Below are 24,850 nucleotides of genomic sequence, written 5' to 3' on the forward strand. Positions count from 1 at the left end.
TGGGGCTGGATGTGGCAGGTAGCGCCGGACGTGGCAGATGACAGTAGGTGCAGCAGGTTGCGCCAGACGTGGATGACAGCAGGTGCAGCAGGTTGCGCCAGACGTGGCCCTTTAAGGCCGGGAACCAGCGCGTGCGAGCCCTCTAGTGGACACTCCGGGACAGAGCGGCCGCATGTGCTGACTTCTCCGGGGGAGGGAGACGTCGGCAGGAAGAGGAAGATCTGTGGGCGGCATGTAAGTGGAAGTTGCGGTCCGTGACCGCAGCCGTAACAACAAGTTCTTCCCTCAGGGCCCACCCGAGCATTTACATACATCTTCTCCCCTGGCTGGATTCTTGGGAAGATGGGCTGGCTTGACATGTGGAGGCAACATAACTCAAACACACAGGAATTTACCTGCTTCACCCCCCGGGAGAAACTCCTTACCTTGAATAGGTTATGTATGCAGTAATTCTAAAGTGTATGGTATGTTGGAGATGATTTCCCATTTGCCCGGAGCAATGTCTTATCACTCACCTATACTTAGATCAGCCTATGTCCACAAATACTGTGTAGAGGCCCTAGGAAGATACACCCATTCTGGCTCGCGCTATTTGGTGAACAGGATTGCAAACCGGATCAATTCTTGCTATTCTTTTAAGATAATATACCTTTTGATAATTACTCAGCCCTATGGGACGCACTAAAGGCCTATCTACGTGGTTGCTTACAATCTTCGATCTCGTATCACAAGAAACAATCCTCTGGAATGGAACGGCTGCTGGCGACAATGTACAACTCTAGAAGCTGCATTTATTGCTGATCCCTCCCCCCTCAACCAATAACATTGGCTACAGAAGGGTAGGGAATATATATATATATCAGTCAAGTAGCCTCTTGGCACACCTCATTCATTGTAATTCCACTTCGCCAGCTATATTACGCATTAACTCAGCATCAGAGGATACCCTACATGCTAATGTGGATATTCTCACACGTTCCTCCGACTTCTGTAAATTAGAACAATAGAGTTCCCTATAGGTCTCCTTGACGAATATCTGGGATTACCCATTAGAGATAAATATACCTACCCTGACAGCATTACAAAGAGAGTTCATAGATGCCCCTGTCACTATAGCTGAATTAAAAGAGGCTATATCCTCAATGGCGAAAGGCAAGTAGTCCGGTGCTGATGGAATACCACTAGAAGTATACATCAAATATCAGGATCAGCTTCTACCCCAGTTACTTACTATTGTACATACTTCATTTGAAAGAGGAATTTTGCCTGCTTTCTATGATGTCACCATTGTGGTGATTTTGAAACTGGATAAATCACCTATGGATTGTGGTTCCTATATGCCTATTTCCCTGCTCAATATGGACTACAAATTGATGACCAAAGTGTTTGCGATCCGACTGAACTCGGTAATTACCGATCTTATCCGTTCTGATCAATCAGGATTCATACCTGGAAGAAGAACATCTGACAATCTGCGGAGGGTACAGGCCGTGGCGCATAATGGGTGAAGACGGAATTAATGACTGGGCCTTGGCCTCCTTGGATGCCGCCAAGGCATTCGACTCCATTGAATGGCTTTATCTCTCCAGTGTCCTTTCCAGTTTGGGCTTTGGTCCTGCATTTGTGTCATGGATACAGATCATTTGCAAATACCCAAAGGCCACCATAGCCTTAAATGGTCTGATGTCCGCCTCATTTGCGCATGGCAGGGGCACGAGACAGGGATGCCCCCTGTCATCCCTGCCCTTTGCTGTAGCAATTGAGCCTCTGTCCATAACCATACGGTCTGACCAAGAGGTGCAGGGTATCTCGCATGAAGCAGGCGAACGTATTGTCCTATATGTGGAAGACATCATGCTTTAATCTTTTTGCATTAATTAGACAAAGTCGACCATGTTGTTTCTCCATCCTAGAGATTCACAACCTGTGGTTTCTACACTGGGAGGTCTTGCAGTGGTTGACCACTTCAAGTTTCTAGGAATACATATCGCAGGGCAGACTATACTCTCTTCCACTCAACGTTCACTCTCTTCTGACCATCTTTAGAGAGAAATTCAAGATATGGGCTTCTCCTCAATTATCAGTCATGGGCCGAACCAACTTGATAAAGATGGTGGTACTGCCAAAGTTCCTTTATATACTGCAACATGTATTTACCCCTATACCGCAATCCTTTTTCAAACAATTGGACTCTCTAATTATCTCATTTGTATGGGGACGCTCTAGGTCCAAACTGGCCCTTCACAAACTGCAAAGACCAAAAGAGATGGCTGGTATTGCTCTCCCAGATATTTACCTCTGCTACTTGGCTGGCCAACTCAAGTATCTTAGCTTTTGCACTCATACAAGTCGACCTCCTGGTCCTGAGGGCATGTTTCTGGGCTATTCTGCACATAAATCACTGTGGCCTGTCTTGTTTCATCATCGAACCCCTAGAATCCCAATGTTGCCTATCCATAGTACGGTCAGGGGAGTGTGGAAAGCGGCTATGCGGATATCAAAACTCTGACACTCCTGCTGAAACTCCACTGTGGCACAACGAGACTTTAGAGTCCTTATGCAACTACCCAGATGCGGTATACCGGAACGATATGGGCATCCAGGTGCTAGGTGATCTTTATGATGTAAATGTCTTCTTGTCCTTTGAACAAATGCAAGAGAAGTTTCGCATACCAAGACAACATTTCTTCAGATACCTCCAGTTGCGACATCTACTTGCAACACAGTTCCCGGAACCGCGCAAGCCCATCTCCTCATTTCCTCTCATCGGAGTGATCAGATCCCAAGGTTCTATGGGTTTAATCTCTACTATCTATGCTCACCTAATTGAAAAGAAGGATTCTGATATTTCTCTTCCATCTACCTCCAAATGGCCCCAACTGATTCCGTCGTTTATGAATTACGTTGAGGAATTACTAACATCTCACTTATATGATTACTAACATCTCACCCGCAGCCAATAACAAGCTCATTCAGTTGTATATCTGACGCCTTTACGATTGTTTAAAATGAATTTCATTCCTGAACCTACTTGCCCCAAATTGTCTTACGCTCCATCAGATTTTTGGCATATGGTATGGATGTGCCCTTTCATTAAGTCCTATTGGTCAGCAATTGTTGGCTTCCTTAATACGATATTAAATCCATCTATAATTGGTTCACCGGAAATTTGTTTGTTTGCCATTTTAGACTAAGAAATATGGCCTTCTCTTACAAGAATCTTTTTACGTGAGACTTTGTTTTTAGCTCGTAAAGGCATCTCTATGCGGTGGATGGATAGACGTCCACCCACTGTTTCAATTTGGAAACACATGGTTAATTCCACTGTATCGTACGAACGTATTATATTCATAGATGGAGATTGCCCTGACAAATTTAACAAAATTTGGGACTCGTGGTGCAGATCTCCAGATACTGCTTACTCCCCCAGAGAATTGTACCTGGCTGTGGACGCGCTGGCGAGAGATGTGGGGAGGTAGTCAATGTTTTGATCGCTTGGTGGTGTTCTCCTGGACCTCCTGCATTATTGCCTACTTGCATACATTTTATACTATGTACACTCTGATGTCTCCTATGCCTTTTGGAACTTCACTAGTTAGTTTTGTTTTTATATACCGCTACAGAACCATACTGCCATATTCGGCACCTGTGTCTGCTCTGTCACATTTATGGGGACGCTGTTGTCCTATAACTTTTATAGTTAAAATTAAAAAAAAAGGGGGGGGGGGGCTGAGATCCCTTTTTTTTTTTTTTAAAGTAAAACTGAGTGTTTACCAAGCTGTATAAGAGAGATATCCTATACCAAACTTTTTATAACCAAAAATTGGGACCAACAAGCCCATAGTGACATCAAATATTGCATTATGCGGCTAGAACCCAATGTTGGAGCATGTTTGGTGGAGGGTATCTATGACCTGATGACAGATCTGCCCAGATAGAGTTTATTTACATAAAGAGTTCATTAACTTTGCTGATGACATTTTATATATTTTCTCTATTAAAATGCATTGCTGCTTTTAGTTATGCTGGATGTGGTTGGACACAGACCGCTTATGTCCACTGCACTACAGGAGCGAACAGCTTAGCTCTGAGTAACTCATCTGAGCTCCCAAAATGCACAGGAAACCAGCAGAAGTCTGGATTTAGCTTTAGGTGTGAATAGAGAAGAAAAAGATTATGTAAATCAAAATAAGTACTGACCAGTAATATTATATGTTTGGTCTTCACATGTAAATGTAATATACAATTCTACTCAATACTTTGTTTACATGTAGAATGTGTTTCAAGCTTTCCCCTGTGGTGGAGCTGCAGGCAAATTGAACAAGTTCTCCTGGGTTCCCCCACAGATTACAGCTGATCCGATGCATATTTATTAAAAGTGGGCTGATTTATGCATTTGACTCTTTAGATGATTGAGACTGAATGCTTCAAGGACCTCAACATCTTCGGACTAAATGGGACCCGCTCTCCAGATCTTGACTGGAGGCAGCTTCCCGAACCGCCAAAACGTAGCCTGCTCCAAAGGATCTTTAGAAGACCTGTAAGTATTACTTACATCTAAAGGGGTTGTCCTCTCTAATTGAAGTAAGGCTCTGTTCACATCACGCTGAGGTATACATTGGGAGTATTTCTTGTCGTATGCTACTCTATAGCCATGCTGTGGCATATGTTAAACCATTGGCCCCAATGTTTATAAAAAAAAAAAAAAAAGTACACATTGCAGTATGCTTTTCTATGATATATAGGAAGAAAAAAAAATGATTACGCCACTTACCACCCCTAAAGAATGCAAATAATAAGTTATTTTAGCCTCCGTCAGGAAAATGGGGGGGGGGGGGGCCTGCGTTAAACGCAGGCCCCATCAGCTTTCCCAGCGCATACACTGAATGCGTTCATATTGTGCAATGTGAACATGAAAATTATACATTTTTGTTTCAATTTCTCACCATTTTCAACATCTCTGATGGCGGTCAGTGAATTAAAACATTCTTGAAAACTTATCTTTGACCTTAGTTCTGGTCTTACAGCAGAGGGGTTTGTTTCACTGTGTGTCTAGGCAATCCTCTGTGAACTTAAGCAGAATAGCAACACCATTCTCTCTCCTGTCATGGATTCCAGATCAATAGCTCTTACCTGCACTGATACATTGGAGCAGACCCTCAGGACAGAAGAGAGTTTTGTGCTGCGGCTGAGTTTGGAGGAACTATGGCATCACAGCTTTGTATAAACCGTGCTCCTCTTTTTCGGTTGTGCTAGTTTGTACACTTTTCACAGATTTGGTCTGTACCCAGCTGCTCCAACCCGCTAACTCCACGTCACTGAAGTTTGTGGAGGGTAATAATGCACATATAGCAGAACGAGAAGTAGCAGGCGCCAGAATTAAATAAAGTTGATTTGTTTATTTTATTGACCATACATTTCAAGGCTGTACCTGTCTTTTCATCAGGACATTAGACAGGATACGGTCACTGCTATTTAGTTGGGTTGTATGAGATTAAATAAACACGGCTGCCTTCTTCCAGAAACCGCGCCACTTTAGTCTAAACCGGGGTGGGAACATTTTTCCTGCCAAGGGTCATTTGGCTATAACATCATTCGCAGGCCATACAAAATTATCAACTTAAAAATTAGCCTGCTATATTTGGTCAAACGTTTAATTACCTCACCCCTAATGTGATAGCTGGAGCTGCTTCTCTTTGGTGAGGCGTGTGAGGTTAGCCGGTATTGATGATGTTGCTACTTCATCAGTCAGTCTGGAGCAGTCGACTCTTTACAATGGTAAGTTTTGAAAAGAACTCGCAGCAGTCCGTTGTACCGACTTACTTATAATGTGGTGACAGAGCCTCTTTAAGTGCCCTAGCGTGTACATAATTTGATCGGCACTGTAATGTAGATTACAGCAGTGTTTTTTATTTAGAAAAACTTCGCTCCACAACGCCCACTTGGTCAAAAAGTAAAACACGCCCAGTTGGGCATTAAGAAACTCATTAGCATAAAGCTAAAATAGGTCATAACTCTGTCAAAAATGATCGTTTTTTAAAATAAAAAACACTGCTGTAATCTACATTACAGCGCCGATCACATTATGTAGGAGATAGGCCACTTATAATAGGGTGACAGAGCCTCTTTAAAGGGGTTTTCCCATGATGGGCACTTTTGACATATCCACTGGATATGTCATAGCTGCCAGATAGATGCACCTATCTCTACAACGGCGCCCCCTAAGCCCTGTTTTACCTCTCCATGTTCCGGCTCATTTCCGACCATGAAGAAGAAAACCACGTAACTCGCTGAGCTGTTTCCATAACTTCCATAGTAGGGAATGGCAGTTATGGAAGCAGCGTAGCATGTGAGTTACGCTTTTTCCGTAACTACTATCTTGTTCTGTGGGACTTACGGAAACTGCGTAGCTCAGCAAGCTACGCTGTTTTCTTATTCATGGTCGGAAATCAGCCGGAATACAGAGCGGTAAAATGGAGGTTAGGGGGCCCGTTCTAGGTTCAGGTCCTATGTGTACACTACAGCTAAATTTCTACATTTAGGCCTCAGCTAAGTCTCTAAATTTTAGATCCGGAGGAGGGCAGATGGAGCCAAGTACTGTCATTCACTACTAGTGAATGCGGTCTGAGTGAGGAGGTCAGAGCGTGCCGGCCCGGGAGTGGACCAGTCTAGTCACCTGACTTTACGTCAGGTGACTGGACTGGTCCACTCCCGGGCCGGCACGCAACGGCCTCACTCAGACCGCTGCCCTCCTCCTGCTCCTAAATGTGAGAAGAGCGGACAGAGCCAAGAAGGGAATGACATAGTGGCAGTCAGATCGAGCTCGGTGCGTGCTGTGACGGGAGTAGACCAGTCCAGTCACCTGACGTGAGGTCAGGTGACTGGACTGTGCTGGCCCCGGAGTGGACCGGTCAGGTAACCGGACTGGTCCCTCTCTGGCCGGCATGCACCAACCTCACTCAGACCACCGCCATACTTTGCTCAGTCCGCCCTCCTCTTGGTCCTAAATGTGAGTGAGTGAGTGAGGCGGACGGAGCCAAGTAGCGAACAACGCGGCGGCACGGTCTGAGTGAGGTCAGGCCAGACCAAATAATCTCGCGGGCCGGACTTTCCCCACCCCTAGTGTAAAGGTTGGACAAACCAATTCACTTCAGCATGCAAACAAGCCACAATGTTAAATGGGAGGTCGCACAAGTGCAAAATACAGATGAACATCCACTCTCACACCTATTATCCATGCGGGGGGGGGGGGGGCTGCTTAGTAATAACATTGCAGACAGATAAGGCACCAGTTAGGATGTGAATAAATTAAATAAATTAAAGCGGAGAGTCTCCACTTTAAGCCCATATTGATTATATAACTGTATATGCAATATGTTTTGGTAAATGGCTAAAATGCCAAAACTTGTGTCACTGTCCAAATAATTCTGGACCTAATTGTATGCATGAGTTTCTTATGTCATTTTATGTTATTCTTCTCCATGTACAGTCAAATAGATTTGTATCACATTGAATATGTAATGTCAATCGTTTCTACTCAATAAAAAAATATTGTTATAATAATAAAAAAAAATCAGTCAGTACTGTTACAAAAAGTCTAGGTGTAGCCCTGGCCTTAAAGGGGTTGTCCAGGCTGGGGGCTGTTTTTTTTTATACTGATGACGTATCCACAGGATAGGTCATCAGTATATGATCGGTGGGGTTCCGAATCCCACAACTATCAGCTGTTCCGGGTGTCGGAAGCTATGCAGGGTCGGTGCTATACTGTGGTTGAAGCCATCTGCTTCTGGCACCAACCCTGCATAACTTCCAATGCCCGGAGGCAGCCGCAACTCCTGATTGGTGCGAGGTCTGGGCGACGGACCCCCACCGATCATATACTGATGACCTATCCTGTGGATAGGTCATCAGTATAAAGGACAACCCCCAGCCTGGACAACCCTTTTAAGGTCAAAGAAATTAATTTGGGTTGGTCTTCTCCTATACCATCAGTGTGTAGTAATTTTCTTTTTTTTTTTTTTTAAATGGTGCCCAACTTTATTAAAAAATAAACTGGTAATTTTTTTCCCCCAGCAGGCTGACTATGGGATCACCCCAAATGACTCCTCTCTTTCAAATGTCAACACCACAAACCACCACTTCCAAGGCAGGACGGCAACGGCCAACGTTTCCTCTTGACGGAATATCTAAGAACGTCCCCAGCTGGTTTGATCAAGAAACCATCCAACAACCCTCTTTCCTCCGTCCTACCCGTTTTCTCAGGTTTAGCCTTGGACTCTGTGCAAAACTTTTTACAGGAAAAATATAAATATATATATTTTAGGTCTTCAAGACCAAAAGGACTCATGGGAAATTTATACTGCTTATGGCAGTGGTGATATCTCAGACTTTTACAGTTTTTTTTGTTTTCTTTTTAATTCCCGGCAGATCACTGCTGAAAACTGTTTTATGCTAAGCTCATGGAAATATACAAGCTGTGTTGTTTTTTTTTGTTCTTGTTTTATTATTTTTTATGTTCTGTATCATTTTTTTTTATTGACTTGGTAATGCATTGTATAGGAAAACGGGATGAGTGGGACGCTTATTTGTTTCATCCTGCCATATTCTCCCAGCAGGAAGAACCATTCAACAGTCAAATGTGCTGAGATTTTGAGATATTTTCCTATTATGTAACATGTATTCTTTTCAGTTGCCTCTTTGTCAGTGGTTTTTATTGGTCTTTATTGCAAAGTCATATTGTGAACCTGTCTCCCACCCACAGTAAAGGTGGCTATTTTCTTAGCTAAAGGGATGCTTAAGTTATTAAATATAAAACAAAAAAATACATCACCATTTCGGCTCCCCCTCTCCTCCAATGCCAGTGCATGTGAAATAATGATTGATAAAGGGGAGGGGCCCAGGCTGCCCTGCAGTGTAGACCAGGTAAGGAAAAACCCTGCCCCTCATTACATGCAAGCCAATCTTGGGGGGTGGGGGACTATGAAAAGATGGACTATGAAAAGATGGACTTCAAACAAGAGCAAGAATCTAAATGGAGAGGTAAAAATGTCTTGCAGACTAACTAGCTTTTTTATTTATTTTTTTATTTTCCACCCCTCATTCATTTCTAACTTACTGTCTCTTTAAATCATAATCACCTTAGAAGTGTTGTGGTTGTTTCCTAGTAAACCATGAGGCTGCCCCCCATTGTGCGAATGTGACTGGCAACCAATAGCTGGACGTACAGAATACATTACAAACCATTTCGTTTTATTTAACTTTTTTATTTACAGAAAATAATATTGGGGAAAATGTTTTTCAAATAACAACAATTGTTATTATAGAACTTCTGTATCCACTTTTCTAATGTATTTAATTTTTTATCACAAAAATCTTTAGAGCTTTGACCCTAGAAAATAATTGCATGATTCCAGCATCAATACATGTTGAGGTCTGTATAGATTTTCCTAAACTAGGGCAGATCGCATTATGGGAAAGCAAGAAGCCCAGGTACATCCTGATTTCCTCTAATGGAATCCACTCCACTCCATGCAATTGTTTTTCAGATCCGTATCAGCAAATCGGATCTCGGATCTCTATAAAGATATATTAAATGAATCAACACCAAAGTTTGGACCCTAAAAATGACATGATGTTAAAAGGTGGAGATTCTCTGTCGGAGTGGAAAACTTCACATGTCTTGGTAGTCAAGTATGAATGCATTACTTGTTTCAAGGTTTTACTTTAATGGAGCCATAAAAAAAATTAGGAAAAAAAAAAGCATAATACATACATTGTGGTTGCAGTATATGTCTATATCAGTGGGGTGGGGTTTACCTTCAATGGGGACTATAAAATTGGATAGGCCATCAATGTTTCATTAGTGGGTGGGGGGGGGGGTACGATAATGGGATGAAGTGCAGTACCAGACACATCGGCTTGTACGGACGAACCACTGTGCCAATGTAGGGGATGCAGTACTCCTAGAAGTGCCGCTGCGGCCCCTGTATTGTGATGATCGTGGGGGTCAAGGAGTTCGGACCCCCACCGATCAAACATTGATGAGCTCATAAGAATAGTAATGGTAAGTTCACATGGCATATTTGTTGCAAAAAGTTCTGCGAAAAATCCATTCCATACTAAGGGTATGTGCACACACACTAATTACGTCCGTAATTGATGGACGTATTTCGGCCGCAAGTACCGGACCGAACACACTGCAGGGAGCCGGGCTCCTATCATCATAGTTATATACGATGCTAGGAGTCCCTGCCTCTCTGCAGGACAACTGTCCCGTACTGTAATCATGTTTTCAGTACGGGACAGTAGTTCCACGGAGAGGCAGGGACTCCTAGCATCGTACATAACTATGATGCTAGGAGCCCGGCTACCTGCACTGTGTTCGGTCCGGGACTTGCGGCCGAAATACGTCCGTCAATTACGGACGTAATTAGTGTGTGTGCACATACCCTAATAGTGGTGGTGTTTCTGCAAAAGCTATAAGTTTTTTTTATTTTTCGGTCTATATAGCCATACGAGGGCTTGTTTTTAGCGGGACAAGTTGTAGTATGTCATGGCACCATTTATTGTACTGCATAATGTACTGGGAAGCTGAAAAAAAAATATTTGTGGGGTGAAATATGCAAAAAACAGCGATTTACACCATTTGGGGGGGGGGGGGGTTTAGTTTTTATGTCATCCATCAGGCGGTAAAAATGACAAATTCACCTTATTCTACAGGTTGATACAATTACGGTGTTTTTGTTTTATGTTTTACCACTTTTAAAAAATAAAACTATTTGCTAAATTTAAATAATCTTTTGTGTCGCCATGTTCTGAGAGCCATAACTTTTTCATTTTTCCATCAATTTAGCGATGTGAGGGCTTACATTTTGTGGGGCAAGCTGTAGTTTTCACAGATACCCTTTTGGGGTATAAGCGACTTTTTGATCACTTTTTTATTTTCTTTTTTTTAGAGCGAAGGTGATCAAAAACTAGCAATTTGCGTGTTTTATATGTATTTTTTTTTTATGCCATTCACCGAACGGGCTATATTGTGATAGTTCGGACTTTTACGGATGCGCCGATACCAGTTATGTTAACTTTTATTTTTTTTAACATTGATTTAGGGAAAAAATATGTGAAAAGGGGGGTTTTTTGAACTTTAATACTTTTATTTTTTTTGGAGCATAAAAAAAACCTTTACCTAACTGTTTTTTATTAGTCCCCCTAGGGGACTTGAAGCAGCGATTGTTGGATCGCTTGCATTATATACTGCAATACTAATGTATTGCAGTATATTGTGATTCTCACAGTCTCCCTTGAAGCCCTCCTGGAGTCAGCGCTTCAAAGGAGTACAAAGATGGGAGACCTGGGGGCCTTTGCTAGGCCCCCAGGCTGCCATAACAACCGTTGTTAACTGCCGATCGTGCCGCTGGGGGACGTGATGGCTTGTTTCACGGGGCGCCCCCTGATTCTAACACTTTAAATGCTGCGTTCGCGATTGACCGCGGCATTTAAGGTGTTAAACAGGCGGAATCAAAGTGATCTTTGATTCTGCCCGTTGCAGTGAGGTGTCGGCTGCGTAACACAGCCGTCACCCGCTTTGTATGGAGCGAGCTCAGCCCGTGAGCTCACGCCATACTTCCCCTTATCATGTACAGTTACATGATATTGCGTTAAGGGGCTAAGCCGCATTCAGATCAGCTGGTACATTAAATATACTGCGTATGAATATACTTATGCATCCTCAGAGTGGGTCGCAGTTACCGGAGGGGTTCCACAGGGGTCAGTATTGGGCCCTCTTCTTTTTAATATGTTTATTAATGACCATGTAGAGGGTTTACAGAGCATAATTTCAGTATTTGCATATGATACTAAGCCCTGTAAAGTAATCAACACAGAGGAGGATAATGTAATACTACAGAGGGATTTAGGGAAGCTGAAGGTTTGGGCAGAGAAATAGCAAATGAAGTTTAATGTGGATAAATTTAAGGTTATGCACTTGGCGCAAAGAAATGTTACAGATTTTACAAACATGCATTAAATGGTAAAACTACCACTGAAAAAGATTTGGGGATAGTGGTGGACAGTGAATTCACCTTTAACAACCAGTGCCAGGCAGCTGCTGCCAAGGCAAATTAAATCATGGGTTGCATCAAAAGAGGCATAGATGCTCTTGGCAAGAACATAGTTTTGCCTCCTATACAAATCACTAGTCAGACCACACATGGAATAGTATGTATAATTTTGGGCACCTGTGTATGAAAAGGACATGGCTGAACTAGAACAGGTGCAAAGACGGGCAACCAAGGTAATTAAGGGAATTTGCAGATTGCAGTACCAAGAAAGGTCATCAAACTTGGGGCTATTCATTTTATAAAAAAGACGGCGTAGGGGCGATCTAATTACAATGTACAAATCTATAATTGAACAGTACAACCTTATCAACTGTGTAATTACAGCCCCGGACAATACCTGTACTGCACAAACATGGTGTGTACCTATCCTTCCATTTCATAAACCCTGTTGATTTCTGTTCCTGAAAAAAATGTTTAACCCTTCCTTATAAGCACCAGTTCAGTTGTTTGCCTGTTGAAAACGTACTACAAAGTGTGGATAGATTATTGAAAAGATGATGAGAAACTGACGTTTTTCAATCCAGAAAATATTAAAAACACAGATCACAACCTATCTGATGATCAGTTTAAGTAAATGTACTTAAGGAGGCTCTGTCACCATATTATAAGTGCCCTATCTTCTACATAATGTGATTGGCGCTGTGATGTAGATTATAGCAGTGTTTTTTATTTAGAAAAAGTTCTGACCTATTTTAGCTTTATGCTAATTACTTTCTTAATGCCCAACTGGGCGTGTTTTTACTTTTTGACCAAGTGGGCTTTGTGGAGAGAAGTGTATGACGCTGACCAATCAGCGTTCTACACTTCTCTCCATTCATTTACTCAGCACATAGTGATCTTGCTAGATCATGATGTACAGTCACTTACTCACACATTAACGTTACTGAAGTGTCTTGACAGTGAAGATCACACTTGCTGTCATTAAGTCCCACACAAACGTTACCGAAGTGTCGGGAGTGTGAATAGGTTGGAGGTGATGTCTATTCACTGTCAAGACACTTCAGTAACGTTAATGTGTGAGTATGTGACTGTACATCATGATCTAGCAAGATCACTATGTGCTGAGTAAATGAATGGAGAGAAGTGTATGATGCTGATTGGTCAGCATCATACACTCCTCTGTACAACGCCCACTTGGTCAAAAAGTAAAAACATGCCCAGTTGGGCATTAAGAAAGTCATTAGCATAAATCTAAAATAGGTCATAACTCTATCAAAATTGATCGTTTTTCTAAATAAAAAACACTGTCCTTATCTACATTACAGTGTCAATCACATTATGTAGAAGATATGGCACTTATAATGTGGTGACAGAGCCTCCTTAAGGTGTTTTCAAGTAAAAATCCACCATAAGGCCAAGTTCACAACGGTGCAGCACAAACCCTGACTAACTACATGTAAATGTTTTTTTATTTTTTTATTTTTTGTGATATATATGTGTTGTGTTTTTGGTTGTATTTTTGTATTAGATAAATCACTTTTTAGAATGGACAGCTGATTTTAGCAACTAGGCATTCCTTGTAGTTTTATGTGGCTGCCATCAGATGATGGCCATCAATGTAATACACAGACTGCTCGGCTCCCCAGTCTGGCTCTTAGGTGGGTGCGAAGTAAGGGCCCCCCCTCTATAATGTCCAGTGCCTTAGTAGGGCATATGGCCAGGGGTGGCCTTCATAAGAAAATCCCTTTGAACAAGGCGGTTTTTCCATCAAGTTTTTTTACTGAAAACCAAGGGAAAAAACTCCATGCAAACACTGAAGTATTAGGGTTTATACAGATGTGCTTAAAGCGGATGTGTCCGGAGTGTATGGCATCCTATTCTGACTATGTATTATACCAAAGGGCATGGTACAGTAGCGGCACACAACAGACTCATCAGTGATTTATAGCCATTGTGTATATGTCATATCTGATGGGCCTGTAGTTAAAGGGAGTGTCCAGGATTAGAAAAACATGGCTGATTTCTCCCAGAGACAGCACCAGCACTGTCCATAGGTTGTGTCTGGTACTGCAGTTCGTCCCCGTTCACTTTAATGGAGTCTTGCTGCAATACCATCACCAAACACCGAATTGCCAAAAGGCAAACAAAGGAAGTTAGAAAACGGGCCTATTGAGGTACAATTTTGTTTTGTTAAAACATAACTTTTATTTGCCCCAATACCCCTGAAGACGCTACATCTGTAGCGAAACATGTTTGAAACATATTTGAACTATGTATGGTCCGATAAGGTTACCCTGAATGAGAAAATAAAAGTTATGTTCTAACAATATATATATATATATATATATATATATATATATATATATATATATATATATATATATACACATACATTATATATATAAAATAGGTAGTTGGAAAATAGGGCTTTCTTTGCCTTTTGGCAATTAGGTTTTTGGGAATTGTATATTTGCCCGCCAACTACTTGGGTCATTCATAGTGTTCTGTTGCTGCAATACCAGACCCAACGCATGGACAGTGGTGGCGCGGTCCCTGGGAGAAATCAGCCATGTTTTTCGAATCACTTGCAAACCCATTAAACATCATGATTCCTAATGAGCTGAGCGCTGTGCTAATCGTTATTCTGCCCTGAGCTGAGAAGAGAAATGGATTTGTGATCAGAATTTAAAAATAAATCAATGGCACAAATTATTAAAGATCAATTCCAGTTTTAGTTTATACAATCATCAGTGACACAGTGAACAGTCTTACGTTACATGGCAAAGATGCTTTAGAGAAAAAAAAAAGACGTTTAATTGATCTTTAAAGGGGCACTTCCAGAATCGACAATTATCACCTATCCACAGGATAGATGATAATTGTCCGTTCACTGGGAGCCCCACCGATTGCTGAAACGGATGTTCTGAACCTCATTTCCCCTTACTACTCGACCGCAGTGAGGACATTGTATGGAGTGGCAGCGCAAATGCTCGACTACCGCTTCATTTAAAGTCTATGGGAATGACTAAAACTGCCCAGTACATCGCTGAGCGGGTAGGAGAATTTTCTTACTAGACTTTTACAATGTTTCTTTAAGCAAGTATGTTTTGCAACATAATGACCAAAAAAGCCACATAACTTTTATAATTTATTTTTTTGGGTTAAATATATGTATATATTCTTATTTAAATCTGGCTACATTTAACATTGACTTGCACTTATTCACACAGGCTTTAGAGATTATGACGTACAAAGGTTCCGTACATACGGCTTTGTGTGGTGGCACACGGCGTCTCATACGGTTCCGTATTACAGAATCGAACAAACGAAGCTTTTGCGTGAAATTGGAGGCATATAGATGTACATCCCCGTGCACTTCTATGGTTGCCCTAATACAGCTGCGTGTATGAGGCCTTATTAGATGTGTGTTTTGTAACTATATTTAAGACCTCATGCACACGCACGTGTTTTTGCGGCCGCAAGTCTACGGGTGAATTGCGGTCCCATTATATTCTATGGAGCCATGCATGCGACCGTGGTTTCCACGGTCCGTGCATTGCCTGAGAGCCTGGACCGCAAAAAGATAGGACATGTCCTATATGGGCCGCATTTTCCGGTCTGGACTCATTGAAATTAATGTGCACGGCCCGTGATTTGCGGGTTGCCCGCGGATGACACTCTGCGGCAGTAGACACCACTACGGTCGTGTGCATGAGGCTTAACTGTCTTTATAGATCCGTATGGTGCTGTAAGATCTGTTCTGTTCAGCTCAAAAGAACCGTAGAGGCTCCAGGTACTACATTATGACAGTTCTAGGAAAAATGTATCTTTAGAAAATCGTTAAATTATTTTTAACACCAATAATAGTAAATATTGAAGTACATTGAAAAAGAAAAAGAAAAAAATGATCCAGGAATATAACTAGGCACTCTTGGGTTGGATAAAATTTAACAAAATATTTTATTTATGAATCCAGATAATACCGGCAGTATAAATTTATACAACAACAATTTAAAACATTTTTCTCCTGGCCAGGAAAAGAGACATATAATAGCACCTCTATGCTTCTATAATATCACCTCATAAGTATGTATGTAAACATCATATATGCACGGAACAAATTTGAAAAGATAACAATTTTCAAAGCAAAAACGCTGGGTTATGTTCACACTTGCGATTTTCAACCATATATGCTGTTTTTGTCACAAAGTGGCCAGAGTTCCTATGTAGAGTGATTGGTAATGATGTTTTAAAGACATTCTTTTTATAAGAAGTATAAATCTCAAAATAGGAAGACAGTCCCATATGTTAAGGGGATATAATTTGCAGCATATCTTTTTCCCTCCTAGGCGGATCCTGATTTTTATAAATCTTATGGTGATAGAGAGTCCTTTCACAGACCTGTTAAGGTCAATATGTAGCATATAAATCTTATGGTGATAGGTGGTCTTTTCACAGACCTTTAGGGTCAATATGTAGCCCTTAATCTTGAGCCTTAGAGGTTTTTACCTTGAATAGCCAGCGAATGCCAGGAATCCTTGCATGAAAGCAGTCAGTCCAATAGATGGAAGGGCAAGATCTTCACAAAAGGCAAAATTCACCTGTATGGCCATACATTTCATTTAAGCCTCCAAATCTCCATCATCATATCAGTTGAGAATTTTCTCCTCGGTCTCCACGGGCATTCGCCACTGCACTCCGAGAGACACGGGCCCGTCAAGGCAGGATCACACGCTGGCAGCCAGGTAAGTTTAAAATTCTATCGTATGTCTCCTTCCACGTGGTATCTCCAACACTGGACAGGAATTCACAGGGCAGAGTGTAGACGTCACTACCCGCCCTGTCTGATTGAGACAGCTGACGCGTTTCATCCAATACAGGATTTCTTCAGAGCCGCTCTGAAGAAATCCTGTATTGGATGAAACGCGTCAGCTGTCTCAATCAGACAGGGCGGGTAGTGACGTCTACACTCTGCCCTGTGAATTCCTGTCCAGTGTTGGAGATACCACGTGGAAGGAGACATACGATAGAATTTTAAACTTACCTGGCTGCCAGCGTGTGATCCTGCCTTGACGGGCCCGTGTCTCTCGGAGTGCAGTGGCGAATGCCCGTGGAGACCGAGGAGAAAATTCTCAACTGATATGATGATGGAGATTTGGAGGCTTAAATGAAATGTATGGCCATACAGGTGAATTTTGCCTTTTGTGAAGATCTTGCCCTTCCATCTATTGGACTGACTGCTTTCATGCAAGGATTCCTGGCATTCGCTGGCTATTCAAGGTAAAAACCTCTAAGGCTCAAGATTAAGGGCTACATATTGACCCTAAAGGTCTGTGAAAAGACCACCTATCACCATAAGATTTATATGCTACATATTGACCTTAACAGGTCTGTGAAAGGACTCTCTATCACCATAAGATTTATAAAAATCAGGATCCGCCTAGGAGGGAAAAAGATATGCTGCAAATTATATCCCCTTAACATATGGGACTGTCTTCCTATTTTGAGATTTATACTTCTTATAAAAAGAATGTCTTTAAAACATCATTACCAATCACTCTACATAGGAACTCTGGCCACTTTGTGACAAAAACAGCATATATGGTTGAAAATCGCAAGTGTGAACATAACCCAGCGTTTTTGCTTTGAAAATTGTTATCTTTTCAAATTTGTTCCGTGCATATATGATGTTTACATACATACTTATGAGGTGATATTATAGAAGCATAGAGGTGCTATTATATGTCTCTTTTCCTGGCCAGGAGAAAAATGTTTTAAATTGTTGTTGTATAAATTTATACTGCCGGTATTATCTGGATTCATAAATAAAATATTTTGTTAAATTTTATCCAACCCAAGAGTGCCTAGTTATATTCCTGGATCATTTTTTTCTTTTTCTTTTTCAATATTCTTTATCAGGAATGGCACCGTGCTATATTATATTGCAATTTTGGGTATGTTTAGGTATGGTTTTGAATAACCACATCTTTTTTCTATAAATATTGAAGTACCCTTATGTCTGCCCATTATTTTATCTATGAGCTTGGGCTAGTTCCTTTCCTAGAACCTCTGGTCTATTTAGTGACAAGTTGGGTTGATGGTTTTATCCCTGTTCAAGGTTAGAATCATCCATAGAGATTCAAAAAGTTTCCCACAAACCCTTGTGTGCTTCTTTTTTTGAGATTTCTCCTTTTCAAATGTCCAGATATTCGGACCATGAAGTTGATTTTCATATCACATATCAATCATTATTGGGGTTCTCTCTTTTTGTTGAGAGTCTTTGTGGTCCATAAATAATGGAGAGACGAATCCATAAAACATCTTCCTTTCCTTGGTTTGTCCTCTGTAGTGGACGGGGCGTGTAAAAGTCTGGGCGCCAGCATTCACATAACTCTGCAGGCAGACGGTGTATAGGAACGCCATCAAGTGGAGGACACAGACCAGTCCAAAAATAACCACTACAATCACGGTTTGAGGCTCCCATAGTTCAGGATCTGCACCATCTTCCATGTCCAGGAGGGTAACGTTTCCTCTGGTCAAATGATTGACAGGTGGAAAATTCATGTTGTTGATAAAGCTCAGAACTGGAAATTCATCTCTCGTTAATGAAGCATCCTAGGAAAATATATAAATTATTGATGCACACATATATTACTGCCTGAGCTATTTTGGGCCTTAGAGGGGTTGTTCAGGATTAGAAAAACATTTCTCCTTTCTTCCAGTGCCACATGTGTCCACAGGTTATGTGTGGTATTGCCGCTTAGCCACATTCGCTTCAACAAAACTGGGCTGCAATACCAGACACAACCCATTAATAGGGGTGGCGCTGTTTCTGGAAGAAAGCAGCAATGTTTTTCTAATCCCGTACAACCCTTTAATGACCAGATCATTGTTCGCAATTGCTGGTCAAGTGGCCGCAACATGTTTTTAGGCTATTAATTTATTTTACATTTCGTGATAAATAGGGCTTTACTTTTTTACACCCATAGTATTTTTTTTTAAACAAGTACAAGCCCCCATATAAATCAATATAATGCTACATCCACAAATAGTGGAATTGCTGCAAATTTTACCGTCCGCATTTGCGGGTGGTAAATCTACAGCACATTACAGTAGCAGAAACTTTGAAATTTTAACAAATATCATCTATGCTGCAGAAAATTTCCGTGCAGAAATTGACCTGCGGTGCAGATTTTTTTAATCTGCAGCATAAATTGATATGCTGCGGATTAAAAAGTCTGCACGTAAAATCTTTTGCAGTGTGTGGATGGTTGTAAAATTTGTTGCAAACTTTCACAAACACAAGCGGGTCCGATTTGCGTACGCAAAAAATGTGCCATGTCAGTATGGTTTCCGGATGGCATCCGTTTTTCTCATCTGTGTTTCTCTTTTACAAGCACTTTCTGTTTTTTTAAAAATTTGGTTTCCCTCTGCATTTCTTTTGCAACTGATGTGTGAAACATGAGCAATACACGGATATTGTCTGTGTGCTGTCTGTTGTTTTCACGCACCCATTGAGTTCAATGGGTGACGTAGTCTACAAAAACGGAGCAGAATAGTGAGTTTCAGGCAACAGACACAGGCGCCATATAAAACACGGATGTGTGAATAGCCCCATTGAATACTGTTAGCTGTGAATTATTTAAACAGTCCTCCCACGGACGTGAAATACGCTCATGTGAATAAGACCTACGGAAACCATAGAAGTCTATGGGATCCTTCTGTAACGACATATTTAGGACTTTTCTATTGGATTTCTACAAAGATAATTGTGGTATGATCTATCGGATGCTGTATTACGGAGCGATTCTCTCCCAGAAGTATTATCTGCATAATCCGTTCCTACCATCAAAAAGCTACTTAATCCAAACCTAGTCGTCATTGCATACAAAATATCTGCTCCTTTTTCTGGAAATGTGTGTTGACTGCATGCTGCTGAATTCTGTACTTTTCCATTTTGTGCGGTGTGCAGCCCCCCTGCAGGGTCCTTCAATACACTTATTCTAATCCCTAAAACCAACATCGTTTTATGTAATAATACAGCGCTATGAGCACGAATGTAGCAGCAACCATGTGAATACAATGAATTGGCGGCTTTACTAGAGAAAGTGAATCTAGACTTAAAGAGGCTCTGTCACCAGATTTTGCAACCCCTATCTGCTATTGCAGCAGATCGGCGCTGCAATGTAGATTACAGTAACGTTTTTATTTTTAAAAAACGAGCATTTTTGGCCAAGTTATGACCATTTTTGTATTTATGCAAATGAGGCTTGCAAAAGTCCAACTGGGCGTGTTTAAAAGTAAAAGTCCAACTGGGCGTGTATTGTGTTCGTTACATCGGGGCGTTTTTACTACTTTTACTAGCTGGGCGCTCTGATGAGAAGTATCATCCACTTCTCTTCAGAACGCCCAGCTTCTGGCAGTGCAGACACAGCGTGTTCTCGAGAGATCACGCTGTGACGTCACTCACTTCCTGCCCCAGGTCCTGCATCGTGTCGGCCACATCGGCACCAGAGGCTACAGTTGATTCTGCAGCAGCATCAGCGTTTGCAGATAGGGGTTGCAAAATCTGGTGACAGAGCCTCTTTAAAGGGGTATTCCAGTCGCAAACAGCGCTCAAATGATTTGGTCACCCCATAGAGTTTAAGGCTGGGTTCACACAACCTATTTTCAGACGTAAACGAGACGTCTTACGTCTGAAAATAGGGCTACAATACGTCGGCAAACATCTGCCCATTCATTTGAATGGGTTTGCCGGCGTACTGTGCAGACGACCTGTCATTTACGCGTCGTCGTTTGACAGCTGTCAAACGACGACGTGTAAAAATACAGCCAAGTCAAAAGAAGTGCAGGACACTTATATACATTATATGCAGGACACTTCTTTCAGATGTAATTTGAGCCGTACTTCATTGAACTCAATGAAGATCAGCTCAAAATTTACGGCTGTCAGAAGCCTCGCAAAATGCAAGGAGGAGCATTTACGACTGAAACGAGGCAGCTGTTTTCTCCTGAAAACAGTCTGTCTTTTCAGACGTAATACCTGCTATCGTGTGCACATACCCTAAATGGAGCAGCAGTAGCAAGCATGCTCAATCACTACGCCACCAGACTTGGTGGGGTTCCCAGCAGTCAGACTCCCACCAATCTAGCATTTATAACCTATCCAGTGGTAAATACCTAATAAAGGCTGTGTATTATTGGGTTATATGTAAAGGACATTATTCATCTCATGTAAATATGTCGTTCTCTTCTATCAAGTTCATTATATCTGTTCTTTCTGAAGCTGCGTGACTAATATCCATTATTACTATTATTACCGAACTGTTCGGAGTGAAAGGAGGGGATGTATCACTATACGACTGGACAGAAGTCTGGGAACGCAAAGTGAAAATCTTAATGTAATGGAAAGTGTTGGTTTTGCTGATCGATATGATTTAATAGATGTTTCCTTTAAATGAAGCTTGTGACGGGCCCCTTCTCACGAAACACGAATAGGTGGTTAAAATTAAGTTGCTGGTGTTTAGAATATTCTTTGGGGTGGCTACGTGAGAAGTTTGCGGAGGACTGGATAAGCGTGAAGTTTCCTGCTGTCCTGTAAAACCGTGATGAATACTAGTATGGCCACTGGTTGGGCTCATACACGCGGCCATATTACGGCTCCATTTAGTACAGACCCATAATAGAGCTGTCATAGAGGTCCATGAGGCCTCTACTATACCTCCATACAGTGAAGGAAATAAGTATTTGATCCCTTGCTGATTTTGTAAGTTTGCCCACTGTCAAAGTCATGAACAGTCTAGATTTTTTAGGCTAGGTTAATTTTACCAGTGAGAGATAGATTATATAAAATAAAATAAAAGAAAATCACATAGTCAAAATTATATATATTTATTTGCATTGTGCACAGAGAAATAAGTATTTGATCCCCTACCAACCATTAAGAGTTCAGCCTCCTCCAGACCAGTTACACGCTCCAAATCAACTTGGTGCCTGCATTAAAGACAGCTGTCTTAAATGGTCACCTGTATAAAAGACTCCTGTCCACAGACTCAATTAATCAGTCTGACTCTAACCTCTACAACATGGGCAAGACCAAAGGGCTTTCTAAGGATGTCAGGGACAAGATCGTAGACCTGCACAAGGCTGGAATGGGCTACAAAACCATAAGTAAGACGCTGGGTGAGAAGGAGACAACTGTTGGTGCAATAGTAAGAAAATGGAAGACATACAAAATGACTGTCAATCGACATCGATCTGGGGCTCCATGCAAAATCTCACCTCGCGGGGTATCCTTGATCCTGAGGAAGGTGAGAGCTCAGCTGAAAACTACACGGGGGGAACTTGTTAATGATCTCAAGGCAGCTGGGACCACAGTCACCAAGAAAACCATTGGTAACACATTACGCCGTAATGGATTAAAATCCTGCAGTGCCCGCAAGGTCCCCCTGCTCAAGAAAGCACATGTACAGGCCCGTCTGAAGTTTGCAAATGAACATCTGGATGATTCTGAGAGTGATTGGGAGAAGGTGCTGTGGTCAGATGAGACTAAAATTTAGCTCTTTGGCATTAACTCAACTCGCCGTGTTTGGAGGAAGAGAAATGCTGCCTATGACCCAAAGAACACCGTCCCCACTGTCAAGCATGGAGGTGGAAACATTATGTTTTGGGGGTGTTTCTCTGCTAAGGGCACAGGACTACTTCACCGCATCAATGGGAGAATGGATGGAGCCATGTACCGTCAAATCCTGAGTGACAACCTCCTTCCCTCCACCAGGACATCAAAAATGGCTCGTGGCTGGGTCTTCCAGCACGACAATGACCTGAAACATACAGCCAAGGCAACAAAGGAGTGGCTCAAAAAGAAGCACATTAAGGTCATGGAGTGGCCTAGCCAGTCTCCAGAACTTAATCCCATCGAAAACTTATGGAGGGAGCTGAAGATCCGAGTTGCCAAGCGACAGCCTCGAAATCTTAATGATTTACAGATGATCTGCAAAGAGGAGTGGGCCAAGATTCCATCTAACATGTGTGCAAACCTCATCATCAACTACAAAGAACATCTGACTGCTGTGCTTGCCAACAAGGGTTTTTCCACCAAGTATTAAGTCTTGTTTGCAAAAGGGATCAAATACTTATTTCTCTGTGCACAATGCAAATAAATATATATAATTTTGACAATGTGATTTTCAGTTTTTTTTAAATATAATCTATCTCTCACTCTTAAAATTAATCTAGCCTAAAAATTCTAGACTGTTCATGACTTTGACAGTGGGCAAACTTACAAAATCAGCAAGGGATCAAATACTTATTTCCTTCACTGTATGCCTCCGATTTCATACGTATCGTGCTCCATCGGACTCTCTATGTACGAAGGTGTACACCACTAGAATCACAGGGGGAGATTTATTAAGACTGGCGTTTCATACGGTAGTCTTAATAAATGTGGCGCATCTTACTCCAGCGATCTGTATATTAAGAGGCACACGCCTCTGAATAAATTAGGCACATCGCTGGCCATCCGTGTGCTAGAGAGTCAAATCTGCGCCATTTATGAGTTGAGCTGTCGTAGATTTGCACTATAATTTACGACAGTTTAAGCACAAAGGCCACAATTTTTCCAGCAAATTGCGACTTTTGTGCCATTTGTGACTTTTTAAAAACGGCGTAGAAAAGTTAGTAAGTTCCCCCCAGTGTTTCTAGGGGAGAATATGTGCGGAGCCACACAGACTCCAAGCAGAGGGCTCCTCCTTCGGCATGAGCCCTTAGGCCGGATTCACATGGCCGTGTTCGGTCCGTGATATACGGACCGTATGTCGGCCGCATTTCCCGGACCGATCACAGTTCAAGGAGCCGGGCTCCTAGCATCATAGTACAGAAAACATGATTACAGTACAGGACAGTATTTCAATGAAGAGGCAGGGACTCCTATCATCCTAGATAACCATGATGCTCTGAGCCCGGCTCCTTGAACTATGGTCGGTCTGGGAAATACGGCCGTGTGAATCCGGCCTTACCCTAGGGCTACAGCACAATGTCTCCTGTTCAGGATCCTCTGCTATTAGCGTGAGCGGAGATTGGTTTCAAAGAGCATCTCTTGCTCTGGAGGACTGGGCACATTCTTGAATTACAGGGACAGCCCATTGATTTTAAGAAGCAACTGTGTAATGCTTATTTTTCCCTGTGGCGGCGCCGTAGGGAAATAGTTTCTGCAGAGTTAGCATCTAATTGCTGAGGGTGCCAGCAGTGAGAAACCCAGTTATCTGCTTCCTGTCTTGGATCTATTGACTTTTGTAGGGGTATGCAGTGGCGTAGCTATAGGGGTCACAGCGGTCGCAGTTGCGACCGGGCCCCTAAGTCTGGGGGGCCCACAGGCAGCTGTTGCCATACAGCATGCTTGTTAAATAATTTTTTTGTGCCGTGAAGCCGGCACTTCCTGGTTACGGTCACATGGTACACTTAGTGTATCATATGACCGTGTTTTCACGTGACACGTCTTCCAGCCAGTGCAGTGGAAGAGTCGGTGCGGAGGACTCCAGATGAGCTGCAGAGTCTGTATTGCAATGTATTGTTTTGTCTTGTAATGTAATGTATTGTGTTGCCTTGTAATGTATTGTGTTGTCTTGTAATGTGTTTTATTGTGCTGTTTGCGGTGGAGAGGGGGGCCCGTTAAATTACAACCCCCCTCCACTCTCCACCGCAAACTGCACAATACAACACAATGCATTACAAACTGTGGGTCGCGTCCCCCTGGGGGGTCATGTGAAGACCTCCGGGGGGACGCGAGTCAC

At 42.1% G+C, this 24,850-nt stretch overlaps 1 protein-coding gene across 2 annotated transcripts in view; it reads left to right on the forward strand.

Moving 5' to 3' along the window:
* Positions 1 to 8,781, forward strand: part of LOC142750050 (G protein-coupled receptor kinase 5-like) — a 96,256-nt gene extending 87,475 nt beyond the window's left edge. Inside the window, exons 15-16 of one of the 2 annotated variants that reach the window (XM_075858806.1) lie at positions 4,409 to 4,540; positions 8,074 to 8,781. In XM_075858806.1, the coding sequence (XP_075714921.1) occupies positions 4,409 to 4,540; positions 8,074 to 8,178 (237 nt within the window). In that variant the 3' untranslated portion in view covers positions 8,179 to 8,781. The remainder of the gene's footprint in view (positions 1 to 4,408; positions 4,541 to 8,073) is intronic. The other variant, XM_075858807.1, reaches the window with a different exon arrangement.
* Positions 8,782 to 24,850: the final 16,069 nt, after the last annotated feature.

The sequence above is a fragment of the Rhinoderma darwinii genome, chromosome 3, assembly GCF_050947455.1.
Source record: "Rhinoderma darwinii isolate aRhiDar2 chromosome 3, aRhiDar2.hap1, whole genome shotgun sequence".
Lineage (NCBI taxonomy): Eukaryota > Metazoa > Chordata > Amphibia > Anura > Rhinodermatidae > Rhinoderma > Rhinoderma darwinii.